Source organism: Lepisma saccharinum, chromosome 8 (genome assembly GCF_977018435.1).
Source record: "Lepisma saccharinum chromosome 8, izLepSacc3.1, whole genome shotgun sequence".
NCBI lineage: Eukaryota > Metazoa > Arthropoda > Insecta > Zygentoma > Lepismatidae > Lepisma > Lepisma saccharinum.
The window spans coordinates 47,262,753-47,285,594 of NC_139236.1; the positions used below are offsets into that span (position 1 = coordinate 47,262,753).

Sequence of the window (22,842 nt, forward strand, 5' to 3'; positions counted from 1 at the left end):
AATACTGTTTTTTACCTAACTTTGTAAATTAAATACTAGTACATTTTGTCAAATTATAAATAAAATATACCTATTTCTTTGGTATTTGTACTAAAGTGAAGAAAATATTACTAAAACTTGGCTAGTACAGTAAATCTAAGAGTTTTAGCTTTATTTGTCCGTAACTGGATATAATTGTAACTTGTTAATCTCGCCAAACACAATCTTTACCTCAATTTTGGAAGCTAGCTGAACTTTAGCGTTTCGAATTACATATAGTGAAGGCCTCTATAGTGGAAAAATACACCCAGTCTGTAAAAATTTAGAAATGTTGTCTCCTTGTCTGTCGAACCAGACCAAAAGTGTTCTCAAGTGTTTCAATATATTTCTTAAAATAACTAACTTTTCAAAAAAAGAATACCTTGTGCCCAGATAGCTTAGTTGGTATAGCGTTAGGCTTTTAACCTATCTGTCCAGGGTTCGAGTCCCTGTCTGGACGATAACAATTTTTAAATTTTGTCATCGGATCTTTTGCAACAGTAAGTCGTGAGTAAGCTTTTAAGTTTCTCAAATATCAGCATCTTTAGCTAACAGTACAGCATAACCATTATTATTATGATAGAAATGTTCTGGTGGAAGAACCTACACCTACTGTAATATCTCTGTGGTATTAACTTACATGCAGCCCATAACTTTTGGGATTGTTTCTCCTCCGTTACATTTCCTGGCCATTTACCCTTAGCGTCGCGATTAGCCTCAGAAGCAAAAAAAAGCGAAATCTTATATTTGTTCTTTTTATATCTCTGAAACCACCTATACTATAGAACTACATTTAATGAATTTTGCAGTCTTCCTGTTTGATCTGTTAAATAATCCAGTCAATAAAAATATACTTGCATAGAAAAATATGTTTTTCAGATACTTTAATCGGGTAATCTGCTTTTGCGTACTTCCTCAGAAATATACAAATAGTTCTTTATAAATTTAGCACCTGATATAGAATAAGTCGAAGTCTAGTTAGAGTTGGCCTGTAAGTGCTTCTGGTACATGTAGATACTTGAAAAGCAAATATTGGGTGTATAAAAAATAGCATTCTTGTGAAACAGTAAAAAATTAACCTCATTTCCTCGTAGCATTAGCTGTAAATGCTTCTTGCAGGTTAACAAAGCTCTGGCGTGTGGGCCTACATCACCTACAATCCTTTGTAAGGTTCGTGTTGTCCTATAAATTGTCGATATACATACTAAATCCCTAGTTACAGCCTAAGGTTTTAGTTTCAATCAGAGAATTTCAGTGTTCAGATAGTGATTGTGGCCTCGTATAATAAAGAAAATAGAAATAACCCAAATGTTGATGCACCCAAAAAACCAGTAATACTTCAAAAATACCTTGAAAAAGGCTATAAGGCTAAATTATTCTTCTAGCATAGAAAAAAATTTAGCAAGTGGACCTATGGTCCATATAGTCAGTCGTCTGTGAACTTCGTCTTGTCCTGTGAATTGAGAATATATTGATAAATGGTTATATATATTTTTTTAAAAAAAGAAACAATGTTGGTAAGCGTCCAGTTATGGACCCATCGTTAAAGGGATTTCAGTCTTTATAGACACACAATAATTTTAAAATTACACTAAAAATTTGGCCTTGTATAAAAGTAAATAGTCGAAATGATAAACATTTCGTGTACTTTATCCAGTAAACCTTAGCTAGAAATACAATAACAGCGTTACAGACATAAAAATTAAGCAAGCTTTGATATTCTAGTAGCACATAATAAATATAAAATATCCTTTAAAATACTCTGACAAATAGTTGTGGGTTATCTGAAATGAAAATTTTCAATCCCTCTCTCCTGCATAAATAGGCTCTAGAATTCACTAAGCCTCAAAATAATATTGGGTACATAAAATAAAAAGCAGATGGAGAGTGATGCTGATCGCATCATCTCCAAACAGCAAAAACAAAAGTATATGGATGGAGCCCTTCCTGATATATTTAGAAAACTTTACCTAGTATAAAAATAACAAAATACTCAGCAAACTCTAAAATAAACAAACTTTCCTACATAGCAGGCGTAACCTGACCTAAATAAATACATATAGAAATACAGAACCAAAAATAGCATAGTGGAAATCAGTAAACCCTAATAATAATAATAATAATAATATATTCTGTGGCTTACATTTTAGCTAAAAGTACTTTTTCTTTAGTGTTTTTGAAAAAAATTAAATAAATACTAAACTCTAAATTAAAAATTTGTAAATGTATATATGATACGAAACAAAATAAATACAAATTAATACATACCCTGCAAAAAAATCAGTAAAAAAGTTGAAAACATCTCTTTGTGCATCCAAAATATAATAACAAATCCTTCCTGACTGGATTAAATTGTGTTATTTGAGTAATAATAAGCCTAAACTTGTAAAATAAAAGGGTAGAACTTGTCAAAACATACTTTGATCCAAAATATAATTCAAAACACATCTAAATTGTGTTATTTGAGTAAACTAGAGAATAATACTGTAAACTTGGAAAAAATCTCTCTCTCTCTCTCTATCTCTCTCTCTCTCTCTATCTCTCTCTCTCTCTCTCTCTCTCTCTCTCTCTGTGTGTGTGTCTTTGAAAGTACAAAATGTAATAAAAGACACGATCAAATCGTGCTATTTGAGTAAATATTAGGCTAAACTTGTAAAATAAACAAATAAAAGTTGAGAACACACACTTTGTGTGTCGAAAAAGTAACTAAAAATCTTTCCTGAACAGATAGAATTGTGTTATTTGAGTAATAATAAGCCTAAACTTGTGAAATAAACAGATAGAAGTTGAGAACACACACTTTGTGTGTCGAAAATGCGACTAAAAGTCTTTCCTTAATAGTATAAATAGTGTTATTTAGGTTAAAAATAGGTATAAAGTTGTAAATAATAAGTTTAAAAGTTGTAAAAAATGTCTTTGTGAGTCCGAAATTTAATAAAAAATGTTGCCTGAATAGTATAAATAATGTTATTTGAGTAATAATAAGCCTAAACTTGTGAAATAAACAGATAGAAATTGAGATCATACACTCTGTGTGTCGAAAATATAACTAAAAGTCTTTCCTGAACAGATTGAATTGTGTTATTTTGGTAATAATAAGCCTAAACTTGTGAAATAAACAGATAGAAGTTGAGAACACACACTTTGTGTGTCGAAAATGTAACTAAAAGTCTTTCCTGAACAGATAGAATTGTGTTATTTGAGTAAAAAAATAGGCATAAACTTGTAAATAATAAATTAAAAGTTGAAAAAATCTCTTTGTAAATACAAAATTTAATAAAAAATGTTGCCTGAATAGTACAAATAGTGTTTTTTGGTAAAAATTAACATAAAGTTGTAAAATAATAAGTTAAAAGTTGAAAAAATGTCTTTGTGAGTCCAAAATTTAATAAAAAATATTGCCTGATTAGTACAAATAGTGTTATTTTGGTAAAAAATTAATATAAAGTTGTAAAATAATAAGTTAGGCGTAGAAAAAAATGTCTTTGTGAGTCCAAAATTTAATAAAAAATGTTGCTTGAATAGTACAAATAGTGTTATTTTGGTAAAAAATTAACTTAGAGTTGTAAAATAATAAGTTAAAAGTTGAAAAAATGTCTTTGTGTCCAAAATTTAATAAAAGTGTTGCCTGAATAGTACAAATAGTGTTATTTTGGTAAAAAATTAACATAAAATTGTAAAATAATAAGTTAAAAAGTTGTAAAAATATCTTTGCGAGTCCAAAATTTAATAAAAAATGTTGCCTGAATAGTACAAATAGTGTTATTTTGGTAAAAAATTAACATAAGCTGTGAAAATGTTTGACATAAAGTCAAAGTTTGGTAAAAAAATAAACTCAAAATTAAATTAAATAGCACACAGTAACATACATTTACTACCTAAATCAATAATCAAAGGGTCCTAGGTTCGTTACCCCGTGATAAAAGCAAATGGTAAAAACTGTAGGCCCCGTCCCTAATAGCTCTCCCTTCTTCATAGTACAGATAAAAAAAACCCTGAGCTAAAGCGTCCTGTGCCTTGAAGGCAAACCTGAGCGGAATATTAATTGGCGGCGGAAACCGGTTCTACAAGCGACGCACAGCTTCAGAGATTTGACCCTTGCTGCGCATTCTCAGACATTCTTTGTTGTCTGGTTGAATCCCTCCCATGCCCTACAGTATTGCATAGCTTTCCCCTGTTCTTGCGTACTGGTTAACCTTGAAAAAACCGGTTCTGAAAACCTACCGACGCGTTCTCTGATTGGTCAATCGGGTTCCTTCTTTGTTCTGACGTTCTGACGTCATTTGACCTTGACCGCTCTTCCCCAAAATTCCTTTCTTCTCTACCTGCGCGGAATATTAATTCATTCTCTTTGTCTGGCATCACAGCCGAGTCGAGATTCGGAGACAGTATTCTGTCTAGCGTGTTGCACCACCGTGTTTCATAATATAATGCAATTATTACATAGTACTAATTAATAATATTACATATCGCGGGTTCGAGTACCGGGACCGTCCCCAATCGTACCATTACCACCTTTCATAGCGGTTCATAGCGGTTCATAAACCATAGAAAACTTATTTTCAATATTATAAACATTAATATTAACATTTTATACATTACATACTTTGCAGTAATGAATATGAAAACATATGCATACCGTTTAGTACCTCTAATTACCTTTTATATACATATTTTTCATAAAATAAATAAATATATATTCATAAAAAGTTATAAACATGCAAATACATAAATGTAAAGTACTCTAAGTACTTGCTAATGAATTCTAAGTACATGCGAATTAATTAAAACCCGTGCAAATTAGTTCTAAGTACATGCAAATGAATTGCGAATATTAAATAGCAACATCCACTATCTAATTCCTCTACTACTAAGGTAGATAGTACTTCTTCACGAATTACTTGCCCAACGGGTCTGACAAATCAGTCATATTTAGCGACTTATCTCTGAAGGTGGCAACTATATCAACACTGGGAAAGTTCCCACGTCGTGCCAAACGAAAACGGGCTCGTTTGGTGTCTTATGACCAGCATGTCTCTTCCCCGCCACTTCTTCCCGGCTGAGACTTCTTCAACCCTCTGCACATTGTCAACTTTTTTTGGCCCGCTCTTGAACGGCTCGGACCGTTGCCTCGCGAAAGTACGAAACCGTTGGGGCTGTCGTCAGCTTGACCAATTGCGAGATTCGAATCTCCTTATCTGTAAACTACGTATAAATGTATTAATTTAACAAAATTTGAGCGATGTTTGTGTTTTTACCAAGGGTAGTGCCATGCCACGGCGATTCGCTGTGTGTGCGTATTTCATCTCTCTCGGGATGTTTTACTCATTTCCATATCCTCTTCTCCCTTTGTTTCACACTTTTTATTCATTTATCTTCTTCATTTGTCTTTCCACAACCTTTATTTATTTTCATACTTTTTCTCACACAGACTCTCTTGTCTCTCGACCTTTATCTCATTGGCACGTTACTTCTTTTCCTCGTGCGAAAGATCTCGAAAAAATATGCCCACTTTGTTCTTTACGCAGACGTTTATGCTCAACAGGTCCAAGGGTTTTGCCGTTCATTGGAAATGTCCACCACTTCATGTACCACTGGTCGCATTTCCGTTCCTGGAGACTCGTCTTTTCCCACCTGTCCGAAGAGTACGGCCCCCTGATAACATTCAAGCTGGGAGGAGTTCTTCAAGTGTTCGCTTGCGGGAGGGAGGCCGTGAAGGAAGTGTTCACCAACAAAGCAACCGAGGGACGTCCCCCAATGCCCGTCTTTCAACTGGGGTACAAGGGTGAAGGAGGTAAGGTCTATGTTATAGGGTACGTATGCAAAATATTGTACGTATCACAATGTGGTATGTTTAAAATGAAATTACTGTAGCTGGAATGAAGTTTCAAGCAGCCAATGCCAATTCAGTAGCCAACTTAAATATTATTACAACTGATGTGTTACTGCTCCTGATGTAACCATTTGTTTAGGATCATCCGAAAAGAAAGAAGTAGCATGAACTACCCTCGGGCGAAATGGACTGTGCGTACCAAGAAAGAAAGAAGAAAAGAAAGAAGAGAGTAGGAGTTAGTAGTTGAAAGAGAGATTTCTCATGGACATGTTCTCGCGCGTTGAAGCTCCAGAAACGAAAGGATTTTTTACTAAAAATTAAGCTTTTCGCTCGTCCTGACCGCGAGAGACCCGACTGCGAGAGAAGCATTTTCGAGTTTGAGGCTGAAAGAAACTTGAAGAAGCAGAGATGCACGAGAGTTCCAACGCGAGCGGTTACGACTATCAAGTGTCGGATTTTATCAGAGAGTTGCTGCAAAATATGAACATCGACAGAGAAAAGAAGTGAATTTTTGTGAATAAGTGATTTTGAGAAAATAGGTTTTTTGCCTGTGTGAATTACGATGAATGACACATACAAACAACCATTTCAGGTTTGACTCTAATCCAGGACAATCCGTGAAGAAATCATGACCTGACCACACAATGTGCTGGTTTGGATAAAAGTAGAGCACATTTATAGTCATAGTCATAGTCATTCGAATCCTTCCCATTTAGTTTAATATAGTAAGATGGGTAAATATTAAATTGTCAATTGCTATTTTTATTCAAATTTCTCTTGGTGCTTAGGGATTCAGAGATTTCCAACGGCTCAGATGGCATTTTGTTTCAGTTCCTGAACCTCGAGGTGGACAATTGGCTTAATATTTACCAACATTTCCATTACCTTCCAGGTATCGCGTAGGATCAATCCTCCTCCATGGCCGTGCGGTCTAAGGCGCTGTGCTTTTGACTCCGACTGCGGGACGGCATGGGTTCGAGTCCACCTGGGTTCAGTCTCTGGGTTTTCGGCCTGTGTATAGGACCGGTGGCAACCCAACATCATGAGAAAATTGGGGAGGTGAGAGTGAGTAGCGTAACCCGGTCACAAATATCTCCTAAAACGACTGGGAGTTGGAAGTGCTGACCCCATGTCACCCCATTACTGGTTGAAGATCTCCACACCTCCAGGTAGGATTGTGGGAGGGAGACTGGCAGTCGGGAGATAGGCCAAGGCCCTTACGGGATGTAGATCAACGGGTTATTTATTATTTATTTATATAGCTTAGGATCAATTGAACTGTAGTTGTATTTTGGTTGCGTTGCATCAACTTTCTACCACTTTTCGACAATCACGACGATGAGAATGAGTTACGATTAGATTAAATGCATTAAGTGACACTCACAAAGTGATGTCGATGCAACAATGTGAATTCATCTTTCTCCTTTCCAGCCATAATATTTACAAACGGGGAACTGTGGAACCGGAACAGGACTTTATCCATGAAGGTGTTGAAGGAGTTCGGTTTCGGAAAGATGAGTATGGAGCCTTTGATTCAGGAGGAAGTCCTCTGCTTCGTATCCTCGCTGAAGAGCAAAAGTTTAACCTCGGGACCTTCAGGTTTCTTCATGCATCGCGCCTTCTACGCACCCATCATTAACGGCTTGTGGATGATGATGGTTGGAGCAAGATTTAAATATGATGACAATTTCCTAATGAAGTGCATTGAAATGTTGGAGAAGTTCCAAGATGCACTTACAAGATCCGGTTTGTTACTGAATATATTCCCTGCTCTTGGACATATTGCACCAGACTATACAGGATACAGAACGCTAATGGTCGGTTCCCGATTTCTGTGGTCTTATTTTGAGGTAAAGTATTCTAAAAGCATTATTCCTTCGGCAATGTTATTCATTATAATTGCGTTAGGCTGTGAATAATATTTATATAAATATCGTCTGGTAGTAACGTTTCATCAGTATTTAATTTCCTTTATGTTCAAAATTTGAACTATGAAATTTTTGTAATGTAAGGATAGGAAGTAAATCACAATTATTTCATATTTTCATACTATTATCAGAGATGCGGCGATGACCAAGCAAAGTAATAAAAATATTGCATTTAAAATATTTTAGAGAAAAAATAAAAGATAAGTCAGTAAACTCGCATATTTGTGCGAAATAAGCCAAGCGACAGTATGAAACAGCTGGAAATACGCAAGAGATTCGCTAATCTTAGCTCATCGAAATGAAGCCGCAGTACTACCCCTCGCGCCGAACCTTCCCGTCAAGTTTCCTATTGAAGGCAATGGTCTTAGAAGCCTCAGCTCATCGCAGAATGGTGCGAATCCCTCGTCTTTGCCGGTGCCGAGAGGAGCCGAACGCTTCCGAACAGGCACTTCCTACGACAAGGTCCATCCAACAAGCCCCTACCTTTCCCCACTCTTGAAGGTCTGGGTCATAACAGGCCCTATTTTCAGCCCCCATCCCCATGCTTGCAGCCACGGAAGGGTTTCTCTGGACTCATCAAGATTCTTCCGAGTGTCGAGTGGCGTGCTCAAGGAGGGGTTGGTGAGGGTCATAATCCATGCTTAGGTTCAATAATCTTACAAAAAGAAAAATGTCATAGGCAGGAAAAGAAGACAAAATGCAGAATTCAGAAACACTAAAAAGCGCACGTAACCCCTGGGCAAACCACCGCGAATGTCTTCCACTTGTTAAAAGGAAAAGCACACTTTGACCGATATGATATCTGCTTTTCATTATCAAAACAACATTTGACGGCGGGCCATAGATGTTCTTACCCTTAAACGCGACAATTGAGGTGTTTTCATTTCAGTTTAGATCATATTTAATAATTTTCATCGTATCGGATAGAATTTTGTGTCTTTTGTAGTTGTTAGGTCTGTGGTATAAGTTTTTACATTGAATTGGCAATGACCTTGGCGTTTATCGGAGAGATACATTATAACTTCCACCCCCCCGCGCCTTCCGTTGAAAGATCGACCCTGACGTTTGGCAAATCTTGCCATGACTACGTAAAAATGTCACGTTTCGCCACTGACTATTATCTACATTTGATTTACCATTCTTCGTCTTAAGTTCCTTTAAGATTTCTGTTATTTACAAATAAAATTGTACAACTGTATTGTATAACGAACAAAACTTCGAATAATAATATTAATATTTTTAATATTTCCAGAGAATGATAGATGAACACAAGAAAACATATGACAAGGATAAAATACGAGATTTCGTTGACGGATTGTTCAGGGAAATGCAAGAAAACGAAAGCCTTAAACTGAAAGGTAGGTTGACTTTACAGAGATAACAGAGAATAACTAAAAATTTACATTCTCCCTTAAATATGGGCTAGATTTAGTATTCAAATATGTCCAGTCTGGTAGTGAGAGTTGGGAATCTATTTACAATGCGTTGAGAGGAGAAACTGTAATATGACGACTGAGTAAGCAGATTGTACATACTAATAAACCACTCGTAGTTTGACATTTAGGTTAGAATGATTAAAAAGCTCAAAATGGTCTTTAAACACTTTCACTTTTCATTAGTTTATATTTCTGAGTATTTCCATAATTTATACACCAATATAATATTTTCGAAAGTAATTACTATGAAAACATTTGACCCCCCCATTTCAGATCAAATAGATGTTGTGAACTAATAATATCTCAACAGTATGAATTGATTTATATTGAAATTATTTCATAATTTCTGTAATAGTAACAAATTACTATCAAACAACACGTAAAGAAAAATCATGTCAGGTATGAGATGTAATTATGGGCTAGGTTTAATCTCAAGAATATAAATTATATTGATCGTGAATTCATTCATCAGAGAAACAAATTGGAATTATGAAAAATATATAAGTACATATTAAATAACAAATTGTTTATGGCAGAATTAAATTTGTCAAATTAAGAGTTGAAGTCAAATCAACTGAAGAATGGAAGAAGGCACGAAGAAGAATGATTAGGTTAAGTTGTCACTTGGGTGAATGATGACTTGGGGAAAAGAACAGGTAACAGTTTATTTCAAGTGTACTTTATGTTGAAATAGGTTAATCGGGACTGGACTTACATTTCAAGGTTGGACTCCTTGATTACAAGACGACCACGCAATAAGGATGACTCAACAACAATCAGGTGATTCTGGAGAATGTACAGAGCCAACGTCACATTCAGAAAGAGGTTCCTCGACATAGAGTTCTGGAGACCTTTCCAATGTTTCCTGGATAAATGTTTTCTTGAGAACACAGTAACGTCATTGTTAACATGAGATAACATCTTCATTTTTAAAAAAAAGTCATCTGTAAAACCTTATCTCTCTAGATATGACTGTTTAAAACCGTTCATTTATTTTGAAAACCAACTGCTGTAAAAAAAAAAAAAAAGAAAGAAATCACGACTGCAACTGAAAGCGAAACCGGTGTTTCAAACAATGCCTTGCATTTTAAGAATGAGCTGTAGAATTACCCTATGGGGTTGTCATCGAATTATCAACCCGAGCTGAGGGAGTGTGGACATGGCAATCAGACGTCCATTATTCGCCTGTTACTGAGTTGTCAAATTATGCAGCACTGTCAGAAGCCGGCTGCTATTTCAGTGCCAAGGGTTTGATTTCATCATAAAAGGGAGAACTACACAGAAAACTTAATGTTTAACGTTGTTGAATTTTTTTGACAACGAAGCTAGGGAGAGAAGTTAGCCACAAATCGTGCAACGACTGCAGTAATAATACGGATACAGCGGAAGGGAAAGTCAAATTCTGAAGTACGAAGCAGGCCAACAAGAACTGAATCATTTTTTAAAAATGTATTTACTGTTCTCTTGATATCGCTTGGTTGTTGGTTCGGTCAGTCGGTCATTAGAAATAAACAACTGCTAGGCAGCTAGATAGATTATAACGGATTTTCTGCACGTGGTAGTCGGATCGGCTTCTTTGTTTGCTGTATGCAAATGAAGACTACAGGGGGAAAAGGAGGCAAGTTAGTTTTCCATAATTGCACAGAATAGCAAATTTAAAGTTTGAAACCAATTACTCGTTAATCTTATTGATGTATGTTCTTCATTACATGTAATATGAAGCAAGCGTATATTTCTTTGTATGAAAATGAAATATGAAAGAAATTGATTCAAGAAGAGTACAAAAGTTATGACAGAAACTTTCTTAATATAGCAGTTTACATCATTATGAAATGGTGAACAAGTTCACTTGTTCAGGTTTATGCAGTGCTGTACTTATTGTTTCTGCCCCTTAGGTCCATGTGGCAGGTTTGTGTAGTAAACCTGAGCCTCTCTTGTGCAGAACACTTTCAATTCCTGAAGATCTTTGAACTTTTCCTCTGATATTTGTAGAAGTCCCTCAAGGTCTAGCAGGATGTAGAAATTCGTTAGATTCCAGATGTGGTGCAAGGCTTCTGTTGTTTTTTTTCTTCCCGCGCACGAATGTGGAAACCCATGCTGCATTGTAGTGTTTCAGATGCATCATCAGACGGTGAAGTTACTTTCGTAAAATTACTTGCCTCCCTTTCCCTCTGTATTCAACTGACCTCCTTCTTCCCCTGTTGGCGAAATCTTCAAGATTAAATTTCTCAGTGACTAACCTCCCTATTGTTCTGACATTGAGTCCACATAAACTACATCATTGAAGCTGCATGAATCTGCTGTTAACTCATTTTCGACAATTTACTGACTTGCCTCCTTTTTTCCCTGTAGTCTTTAAATGTATTCTCCTTGTTCACTGTTATTCAGCAAAGCGAGGGGTGAGGGTTGAGATTTCACCAAATGTTTTGCAAATCGTCAATAATAAGCATATTGTAAATCGGTATTTCTGTTTTGATAGACTTTGCCAGGTTATCGAATGTTGAATTTTCTAATATATTTCTTCTCGTGATCGACGGAAGAATCACAGAGGTATTTCAAATTTGTATTTTTTAAAAAAAAATCATCCATAGTGTCATTATCAGTGAAAGGTGGTCATAAGTTTAGCATAATTTTGAAAGCAAAATCGGGTGCGAGTATTTGAGAGAGATAATAACACTCCTTGACACAAGGCTGAAGTGCACACCCATGGAGCCAGGTAACCAGCCGCCACTGATTCCAACCGTTTATTATTCAAGTTTAATTTGTCATTCTATCCACAGCACAGAGAGGAGACAACTTCAATGCACAAGATATCACGAAGAAAAAGTGAGTCTCTATTTTAAAAAAATAACAGGCTGACTGTTAAATTTTAACGGTAGAATTCTGTAACCTCAACTAGTAACAGATACGTACAATTTAACTTAGTATATCATGAATAGTGTTAGAATTTAGCAAAACTTGGCCTCAGAAAATTTTAATTTGAAAATAATTGTTTGTGTTTTTCACAGATGAAAACATCATCGACATTTGCATGGACTTGTTCTTCGGAGGCCTTGATACCGCAAGTAATGTTTTGAATTTTTCTTTCCTGTACATGATTCTGCATCCGGATGTACAAGATAAAGTCCAGCAAGAACTTGACGATGTGATTGGCAGAGACTCGCTTCCTTCATTCCAAGATGCCAAAAGGTATCAGATTATTCCGATTTCTAATGCTTAGGTTTCGAGCATATATCAGGGCAAGAGCTAAAGTTTTACTCGTGTACACTTTGTATACACTTGCATAAGATGATATACATATAACACGTGATGTTTAAGCATCAATATTTATTGCATTTAAACAGCATTAGACCAAGACAATTCCAATAATAATAGATTTTCATTACCACGGTTTAACTTTTTTTAATTTTTGTCACTTTCTGAAATAAGACATTTTCTGTTCTTTTGCACATATTGAATACATAAATATATACATTTAAGGATTCATCTCTAAATAGTATATATTCGTTAACAAGTTTTAGGAATACTAGATTAGGTTAATAAATAAACAAGAGTACAAGAGGATTGTTGTAGTTGAATTGAGAACATTTTCCTAATAAATTCGTAAATACATTCTAACTTTGGAATTTATTCTATCATTACGTAGTATCGCATTTTCCTATATATTGTACAGCGTTTCTTCTGTGCCATTTTTTCAAAACGTGAATTTAACTTATTATTATTTTCAGGTTACCATATACTTCAGCAACGATTCTCGAAATTCAAAGAATCGTCACTGTCCTTCCCATGATGCCGCGACTTGTCGTAGAAGACTTCGAACTAATGGGATATAAAATTCCAAAGGTGAGATTGTATTCTTTTTCAATTTTCCAACTGTTTTACACATGTGTATTACAGAAAACCAACACTCGCTGTGGTGATGTTCCCATTTCTCAATGTCTGACCCAACTGCTCAAATGTCATCTCTCACTACAATTAAGGTCTCTTCAGGAACATTCGCTTAGTACTGTTTATAACCTCCTGGTCACGACACATCGAATGGTGGCATCTGCAAGTCCACACACGAAATTTTATTTGAAGCGAGTCGAAGTCAAGTTCTCACTTCAATCATCGATGACGGGGAATGTGATGATTTGGGTGCCTGCAGCCTGCGTTGTTCTAGTGACCTCCCTTACTTTCAGACAAGGAAGCCTCATGTTCTGGGGCCGTTTGGATGAAGTATCTAAAAAGTCATTGTAACTTTGGAAGTTGAGCCTTGGAATAACTTGGCCGTAAATTTCTACTGCAGCTAGTTGCACTACGATGCGAAAATGTCACAAGGACCTATCTCGATTTCCCAACTAAAGCTTAACACCCACTGAGACACGCAGAAACGCGGCAACAGAACGTCTGTTGTCTTCTTCTCTTGAAATCAAATGGTGTAACGCCCACTACAGGGAAACGCGCGTAAGCGAAGTGGGAATTTTCGTGGCAGAAGTCTGCAGGTTTTCTGGGCTGGGCTACTTTCCCAGAGGCAAAGCTGCATGCCACCAGGCGCGTCCCCAGGTTGCGGATAGGGGAACGGCCAGCAGATATGTTGGCTAGCTGGAAACAGTCGCGGACAAGCAGCAGCAGGATTAGAGGAGGCAGCGAGATGTGGAGTGGCATCTACATCTCAGTAAATACTGCAAGACTCCGAGGAAAATCCTGTGATGTGGCGAGGTAGAGCCACCTCTATAAAAGTTCAGCCCCTGCTGCCTTGCAGGGAGGGGAAGGATCCCCAAAGGCTAAGGGAAGGAACACTGACAGAAAACCAAAGGGGCAGAGAGGGCTCCGAAGGCGTAGTGAAGCCAGTCTCTCTAGGGGAGTAAACCTCAATAAAAAATCCTGGTCCTCCAAGTATGGGGTTGGGGTGAGGCTGACAACCACACACTGAGAAATGAGAAAGGTTTCGAAACCAGAAAAGGAGCCTCGGAATGGTAGCCACAGATGGAAACGACAAAGGCAACGGAAAATGGATATGAAGATTGGTAAATGGAACGTCCGAATACTCTATAAACCAGGGGCAATAGGAGGTTTAATACAAGAAATTAAGAAATATGACATCCAGATAACAGCCATACAAGAAACAAGATGGAAAGATAAAGGAATCACTGAACATAGGACTCATACAATTTGCTACAGTGGAAAAGAAGGAGGAGGAAGAGAATTTGGAGTGGCATTTATAATTGATAAGAAGATTAAAAACAATATCCTGGATATTAAACCAATCAGTGAAAGAATATGCTCCTTGAGAATTAAGACCAGGCTTTTTAACCTAACCTTGATAAATGCCCACGCTCCAACAGAGGAAAAGGATGAGGAAAGAAAAGATTTATTCTACCAACAGCTGGAAAGAGTCTATGATTCAACGCCTAATAATGATACAATAATAGTCTTAGGAGACATGAATGCCAAAATTGGAAAAGAGCAAGAATATAGAGGAACGATAGGTATGCATAGTCTGCACAATGAATCCAATGAGAATGGGATGAGACTATTGGAATTTGCAGTAAGTAAGAACATAATAATTAGCTCCACTATTTTCCCACATAAAGATGTACACCAAAGAACATGGATATCACCGGATGGTCAAACATTTAATCAAATTGACCATGTCCTAATAGATAAAAGATTCGCCACAAGCATATTAGATGTAAGAACCATGCGAGGAGCACATTGTGGATCGGATCATCATCTAGTAACAATCAAATACAGATGCAGAATGAACAAAAATAAACTAAATAAAAATAGTAGGCAGGACAAATACAAGACTGAGGGACTATATCAAGAAGAAAAACTAACTGAATACAGAGGAGTTATAAAGGAAAGAATGCAAAGAAACCCAATAATACCAGGAGACTCTATAGAAGAAATGTGAGAAAAAGTGAGGGAGAATGTAACAACAACAGCGAGAGAAATCCTAGGATATCAAGAGAAACCAAAACAACAGGAATGGTTTGATACTGAATGTAAGGAAGTGATTGAATTTAGGAATAGAAAATACATGGAATACCAGGATAGACCAACTAGAGGAAGAGAAGAAGTGTATAAAGAAGCAAGAAGGGCAGCGGATAAAATTTGTAGAAAGAAGAAACGGAAATATATAAATGATAACCTGAGACAGATAGAAGAAGAATTTAAGGCAAATAATATAAAACAAGCTTTTAGAAAAGTTAGATCCTTCAAAGAAGGATACAAACCAAGAACAGATCTAATCCACAAAAGTGAGGGAGAAATAGTAAGTGAAAGACAGGAGATTATGCAAGTATGGAAATACTATTTTGAACAGCTACTAAACCCACCCCTGAACGTAGAAGATAATGTAATAGAAATACAGATAAATTGAGAACAGCAAGGTAATATACAAGTACAAATCGAACAACCAACAGAAGAAGAACTTAAGAAAGTAATGGACAGACAGAAAAGGAATAAGGCACCGGGAAGAGATGGCATACCCAGTGAACTACTCAAAAAAGGAGGACCGGATTTATTAAAGGCAATATACCAGTTGATATATTAAATCTTGGAAGATGAACATATGTCGGAAGAATGGAAGAATAGTATTATATGCCCTATATATAAAAAAGGGGATAAGCTAACATGTAACAACTACAGAGGTATATCACTTCTGTCAACAGCATATAAAATATTATCAGGACTTCTTAAAGAGAGATTGGAACCCTTGGCGGAAAAATGCATAGGAGAATACCAAGCAGGTTTTCGTATAGGAAGATCAACAACAGACCAGATTTACACATTAAGACAGATTACTGAGAGATGCTGGGAATACAATGTAGATATATATATGATTTTTATAGATTTTAAACAGGCATATGATAGTGTACTGAGAGGGCAATTGGAAAACATACTACGGACGTTTAAAATACCAGAAAACTGATTAAACTGATTAGTCAGACAATGACAGGAACCAAAAGCCAAATTAAAATACAGAACGAACTCACAGAAGACATAGTAGTGAACCAGGGATAGAAACAAGGTGACGGACTTGCTCCTTTACTTTTCAATATGGTTTTAGAATATATAATAAAACAAACTAACATAGACAGAAATGGCACTATAGTATATAAGACCACTCAGATAATGGCTTACGCAGACGATGTAATTATCATTTCAAGAACAATGGCTGCAGCAGAAGAAACATATACTCAATTTAAAAATGCAGCTAAAACAGTTGGCCTACAAATAAACTTAAATAAAACAAAAATGATGATCCAGAGTCGAAAGACCAAGGCATATGACCTAGTAGAAGAATTTGCATATTTGGGAGCAAAAATACATAAAGATGGAAACTATGAAATCAAAAGGAGAATAAATCAGGGAAGCAAAGTTTATTTTTCCCTATTGCCGATATTCAAAACCAGGGAAGTACACAGAGTAACTAAGGTTAAACTATATAAATCTATAATCAGACCAACATTGTACTATGGAAGCGAGAGCTGGACGTTCAATAAGAAATCCGAGATGGACCTGGATACTTTTGAAAGGAAAATTATGAGAAGAATATGGGGATCAGTAAGAGACAGAGATGGATGGAGATTAAGATATGACAATGAATTGTACCATCTATACAAAGAATTATGTATATCCCACTTTATTACATTTAAAAGACTAGAGTGGGCAGGACATGTCCAAAGAATGGATGCACATCGCATACCCAAGATAGTGGCTTATAGTACAATAGGAGGTAGAAGATCTGTAGGGAAACCCAGGAGAAGATGGATGGAGGCAGTGGAGGAAGATGTGAAAGGAATGTTAGGAATGAGAAATTGGAGGAGGAAAGCATTAGACAGAGAAGCATGGAGAGGCTCTATTATGGAGGCCAGGGCTCGATATCGGGCTGCAGCGCCATAGGAGAAGGAGAAGGAGAAGTCAGCAGGTTTTCTTTAAGGTTATCGCCCACTGGGACGCCGAAAATGCATATGTTGCGTTCTGTTGCCCTATTTCTGCGCGTTTCAGTGGGCGTCAAGATTTATGTTTCTTTCCTCTCACTAAGAGGGTCAAATCGGTCATACAGCTGGCTTTAGATATGAGAAATCCATATAAAGTTTGAACATTTCGCCTGGAGAGGTACATTACTGGACGAGTCTTGCCACCATGAAAGTTCAGCATATGTTGACCGTTATATCGGTCGTCTCTTCACACACACACACACTTAATGTATAGTGCGATAAGAGTGCACACTTAGTCTTTGATTCGATATTTAAGCTAGCAAAGCAGTCGCAATCTTAAAATGTATACGTACCTCAAACATTCTTCCTTTATTTTCTCTAGGCCTCAGATTAACATTGTGAATATAACTTGTTGTAATAGGCTATATATATTTTTGAAAACGTACTTTTACCCCAGCTTGTGGGGTAAAAGTTTCGCATGTAGGAAGGCATTTGGAAAGAAGGATAGATTGCAAGATCGGTTTAAAATTTGTTCTGCTGTTACTTCTGTTCTACTGTGTCTTCAAATATTTTTCCTTCCTCTTCTTCAGCCTCATATATCTTCTTTACTCTGGCTTCTTCTCGTTCCTTTTCGATCTCATCCCACCTGGCGTTCAGTCATTCCTGCGCAGCTGAGACAAGAGTGAATACCATTACCATTCCTAGATTCTCCTGGATCTGTTCTTCAATGTGCTGCTGCAATATGGACACTTGATCTTCATCAAAATTTTCATTGTCTACAATCTCCTCCTATAGAGGTTCATCAGGATATGAGGGTGTGTAAATGAACTTCAGTGAGCAACCAAGTCCATTTTCTGTTTCTGGTTCATACTCCTCTGAATGAATCCCAATTTTAAATTTGTGATGTGGTTCTGTTGCAAGGATTTCCAATTCGCCACAGTAAATAGGGTCCAAAGCTTCAATTTCATTGTACAATTTCAAGTTTAAAATTTGTACTGAAATTATTTGCAATGGTAAGTACCTGTAGTTTAATATTAAGTAGAAATATATTTGGAATATTACATTCTTAAAATGCAAACTGGTTATGATTTCAGGCGATTTGCCTTTTTTCTCTTTTCTTCTGATAAATCTTCCTTTTAGGGAGTGAACTGATTTCAGCATAGAAGTCTAAGTTTAATGCTCTAGTTGATGAATCAGGCACAGAATCCGAATCAGAATATGAAAAATTTTGCACAGATGCAGATTTTACAGTTCATTATACGAACTTTTGCCGAAATGTGATATGCAAAGTTTTACCCCATAACGTCCCTTTATCTTTGCTGTCATTTATGGAAAATAATTTGAAACATCTAATGCATTATGACACACACCATAGGTGTCTTACTCAAAGGGCAAAACATGTGGTCAATGATTTAATGGAGTTCATTTCTTGTTGTGAAACTCAGTTTGGAAAAATTAAAATCTTATATTAAGAAGATGATAAATGGAACTTGCGTCACGGTGGACGTTCCAGATGCCTGTAACAACATCTGATTACATACCGCCATGACACCTTTCACGCTGACTCATTGTTGCCAGCCAAGCTTCCAATGGAACACGGATATTTGCACTTCGAACTTGTACCCGTCGCCCACTCTTGTCCAACTTCATTCTACATGCACGTAAACATGTTTGCAAAAATTGTGAAAATTATAAATATTTTCACATTGAACTAAGTTTTGATGCTGTGTTATATGTATTGAAATAAATCTGCCTCTACTTTCAGGGAGTGATTGTCTGGGGCAACATTTACAGTGTCAGTATGGAGAAGGAACACTGGAAAGATCCTGAAAATTTCCGACCCGAGCGATTTCTTCAAAATGGCAAGCTGATAAAAGAAGACTGGTTACTATTATTTGGCGCTGGTATGTGGAAAATTAATTTAATTTAAGCATTCAATTTTTGAAAAAGTACCACCAGAGAGTTTTAGAAATCACTTAAAAGTTGTTTCTCTCAAATGTTGTAAATATCAGCCTTAGTCTACCCGAGGGAGGGGCGGAGGGGTTCAGACCCCCACCTCTTGTTTTTATATTTTTGAACTCTGAATATTTTTATAAAATTTGGAAATAAATTAATTGTTGCCAGGTGTGTCCCCAAATGTGTTCGTATTACTTTTGTTCATAAAATCGTAAACGTAACAACATAGAAGGCAATACGCGTAGCGGGGTCCATCAGCCCCCCTTCCCCCGCTCTGGATGTATGTTCCTGCAAAACAGTGTACAATTGATTGGTAATTATGGCAATTCGTGTAATAATTATAATTACTGGATAACTTCACGTGAACAAAAAAAGGGTAAGAATTTAAAATACCGGACCCTTCTGTAATTTCTATGCTACTGCTTATACTCACGAAATAATTATTCGCGATGATTTATCTGAGGTTAACATGTTGGGGTGAGGTGTAGAAGTTGTAAAATAAGCTTTCTATTCTCCCAATGATTCTCCGCATACAAGTATGGGAACTATATTTGTTGATATGAACAATTGACGTTCGCAATTAGTTACGATGTCTACAGCGTTGCCACACTGTTGATTTCATACTTGGAGAGCATGGATCGTGTAAGAATGGCGGAAGAGAACACTGAACAGTAAAAAAGTTGTTGATTACAGGTAAGTTTGGCAACAATGCATGGATCGTAAAATTGCAGGATACGATAATGGCGTCTTCGATGAAGAACGTTTGCCGTTAAAGTGCTACGAAAATAAGATTTTTTATCGGTTCGTTATCACAATTAGCGCAAAACAATTCACGGATAGCCACACTGACCATTCTCGGTAAAGTTAGGTTAGGTTAGGCAAACATAGTTACAATTTGGGGTCGTAAAACCAAGCACGGGTAGCCCCACAAACCATTGACAGATAGCCCCACGAACCATTCACGGTAAGGTTAGGTTAGGTTAGGGAAGCATAGTTAAAATTTGGGGTCTTAGTAATGTCAGGAATGTATATTTCGTTTTTTAAGTATTGGAAACACAAAATCTTTCGGTAAATAATGAGCAATCGTGCATGTCTGTTTCGATCACGGACAACTCAATTTCGCTTATTTTGCAATTTCTGCACGTGAATCCCACATTTTAACTTCAAATTCGTTATTAGGAGGCCTCAATTATTGAGTATGCGAAATGTTACTAAAATCGGGGAGAAGTCCTGTATTGTAAATTCGCTCCAAAAAAGGCATGCTTGCAGCATTAATATAGTTTGTTGGAGCTTTTGTGAATGACAAAATATGTCTCTGACACTCATGCAATGATTGATTCTTATATTTTATTCGTGATGGTAATTTTTTTAACTGTTATAATTGTTATACAACTGATAACACTATTAAGTCAAAGCAGAAAATGCCTCCAAAGAAGTTAGTTTCGAAATGATTAATGCATACGCTTGTCTATGTTTCAGGTCGAAGACGCTGCCTAGGAGAGTCCCTAGGGAAGATGAGCATTTTTCTCTACTTCAGCACACTCCTTCATAAATTTACCTTCAGGAACGCAACCCCCGAAACACCCCCTTCTACTGAAGCTCTCGACGGGGTATCTGTGAAACCAAGATCATACAGGGTGATCATCAATGATAGGAAATAAAGTTCATTTTTTATGCGATTTAAGTTAGTAGAAATAGATGTGAAATTATATTTAAGAACGCATTTTTGAATTATTGAACCTATTCCTCGAACTTTTCTTGGCATAGTACCTTGATCCAAAATGTAATATTTTACAATTACTTTCAGAATTATGTACATGGGGTGTTCTTTATAAAAATCGCACTGTTGTAACCATTACATGAATTTAGGACGTTCTAAATTGTTCTATGATTATTGGAATGAGATGCCAAAATGAACACTCAAGCTTATTTCCGTGACTATGTTTCTTGTAGGTTTATAGGTTCAAACCCAATTGCCATATTTTATGATATGTTTTGTTGGGTATCTCCAAGTTTGTTAGTTTGTTACTAGATGGCGTGACCGTCTTAATCCTGTAGTAACGTGTCTGACAGTCTAGCAATGAAGTCCAACGTGGGTGTGTGTGCGCGCATGCGCACGATTCAAAACAGAGGGAAAGTTCGAGTGTACAGAACCCAAGAAAGCTAGCCTGAATTAAAAAAAAGAAAAAGAGGAGAAGCAAAGACAACTCCAAGTCTCATCAGAAGGGAACGGATTTCAAGGTGCAGCACGTTCCCAAAATTATAGCATTTTTCATATAGATCGTTTGAGATATTTGTCTTAGGACACGAAATCAAGTAAAATGAACACACTTTGTTGCACATTTTTGCACATTTTCGTGAGATTAGAACATTTATCCCCTTCTTGCCCCCTCTTTGATGCATTATTTAGCACCTTCTTCCTTCCTTTCCTTTAATGTTTTGTTAAAGAATTGGAGAGAAAAATAAGAAGATTCACTCTTCTTGAGCAGCTACATAAAATCTAATAGTCTCATTTTGTAGAGCAGAACGAGAACTATAGAATGGTGTAATATAATCATTGCAGCCCCAATAGTTCCCAAGATAATGTAGGAAAACCAGCGAGAGAGAACACAAACTTCAACGAAACCTACTCGGCAGAACCAGTTCTCTATGCGGTCCGCGCGCATTATATACAAACGGCGCAGATAATGAGAGCATTGAATAAAGGCATTTTATCAGCAACTTTTCTTGCACCTTTTTTAAAACATTTTCAGAACCTTTCTTTTCCCCTTTCCAGACTATAATTTCGCACCTTAAAATCCTTTCCCTAATCATCAGCAAACTAAACTCAGGATTTGTGACTGACTCTAACACCTAAACCGTGAAGGACGTCCACACACAATCTCGGAAGTAGTTTTCAGTTAAACTGCGTAGAAAACAATCGTTGGAGTAATTACGAGAGTGGGTAAATTGCAGAAAAGAACGGTTCATAATGTAGGCGATTAACCAAGTTGAGAATTCGAAATATCATTGTTGTTTGCCTCATGAGAATGGATAATAAATTAATTTTCATAAAAAAAAGCAGAAACTCCGCAGTAAGACATGTTTCACAACAGTAGTTTCAAGGCAACAGTTGGACTTTTCACATGGTTATGTTATAAGCATTTAATTGTTTTGTTATTGTATCGTCAATGCTGCTGGTATACATATTTGCTATTACTTAAGAAATTTTGTTTCCTTCACCTTCTTTATGAATTTTATATATACTCTGTCCCGGGAAGCTCTGGAGCAAGCGATAGAAATCAAGGTTCTGCGAAAGGATTGACTCGAAAGGGCTCGGACAATGAAAAAGTGCGAGGGATCGTGATTGCGTGGAGGGGAAAAGGCGGCTGCAGTTACCAGCTTTGCCGCAGCGTGTACTGCTTTGCTCCACCCTCACCTTCTCATGTGCGAAGGAATTTTACAAGAATGTTAGATTGCAAAATCGGTTTAAAATTTGTACTGAAAATATTTGTAACAGTAACTAAATTAAAATTAAGTAGAAATGTATATGGAATATTACATTCTTAAAGAGGGAAGCGGTTATGATTTCAGACGCTTGGCCTTTTCTCCTCTTTTTCCCCGAGAAATCTTCATTTTGGAGTGTGGAATGATTTCAGCAGGCAAAACTGATTTTCATCTTTTAGTTGATGAATCAAGCACCGAATCAGAATATGAAAACTTTTACATAGATGCAGAAACAGATGTCCTTTTTAGGTACT

The 22,842-nt window shown here is 36.6% G+C and overlaps 1 protein-coding gene across 1 annotated transcript; it reads left to right on the plus strand.

The window, feature by feature from the left end:
• Nucleotides 1-5,563: 5,563 nt before the first annotated feature.
• LOC145991455 (methyl farnesoate epoxidase-like) lies at nucleotides 5,564-22,538 on the plus strand. Its single transcript, XM_083127459.1, has 7 exons — nucleotides 5,564-5,812; nucleotides 7,283-7,701; nucleotides 9,032-9,137; nucleotides 12,224-12,404; nucleotides 12,944-13,058; nucleotides 18,912-19,050; nucleotides 20,582-22,538. The coding sequence occupies exons 1-7, from the start codon at nucleotides 5,605-5,607 to the stop codon at nucleotides 20,761-20,763; spliced, it is 1,350 nt and encodes a 449-aa protein (XP_082983585.1). The 5' UTR covers nucleotides 5,564-5,604; the 3' UTR covers nucleotides 20,764-22,538.
• The last annotated feature ends 304 nt before the right edge of the window (nucleotides 22,539-22,842 follow it).

Coding starts and splice junctions, on each gene's coding strand:
- LOC145991455 (XM_083127459.1), top strand. CDS start 5,605: ATGTACCACTGGTCGCATTTCCGTTCCTGGAGACTCGTCTTTTCCCAC. Junction 7,702..9,031: donor TTCTGTGGTCTTATTTTGAG/GTAAAGTATTCT, acceptor TAATATTTCCAG/AGAATGATAGATGAACACAA. Junction 19,051..20,581: donor GTTACTATTATTTGGCGCTG/GTATGTGGAAAA, acceptor TCTATGTTTCAG/GTCGAAGACGCTGCCTAGGA.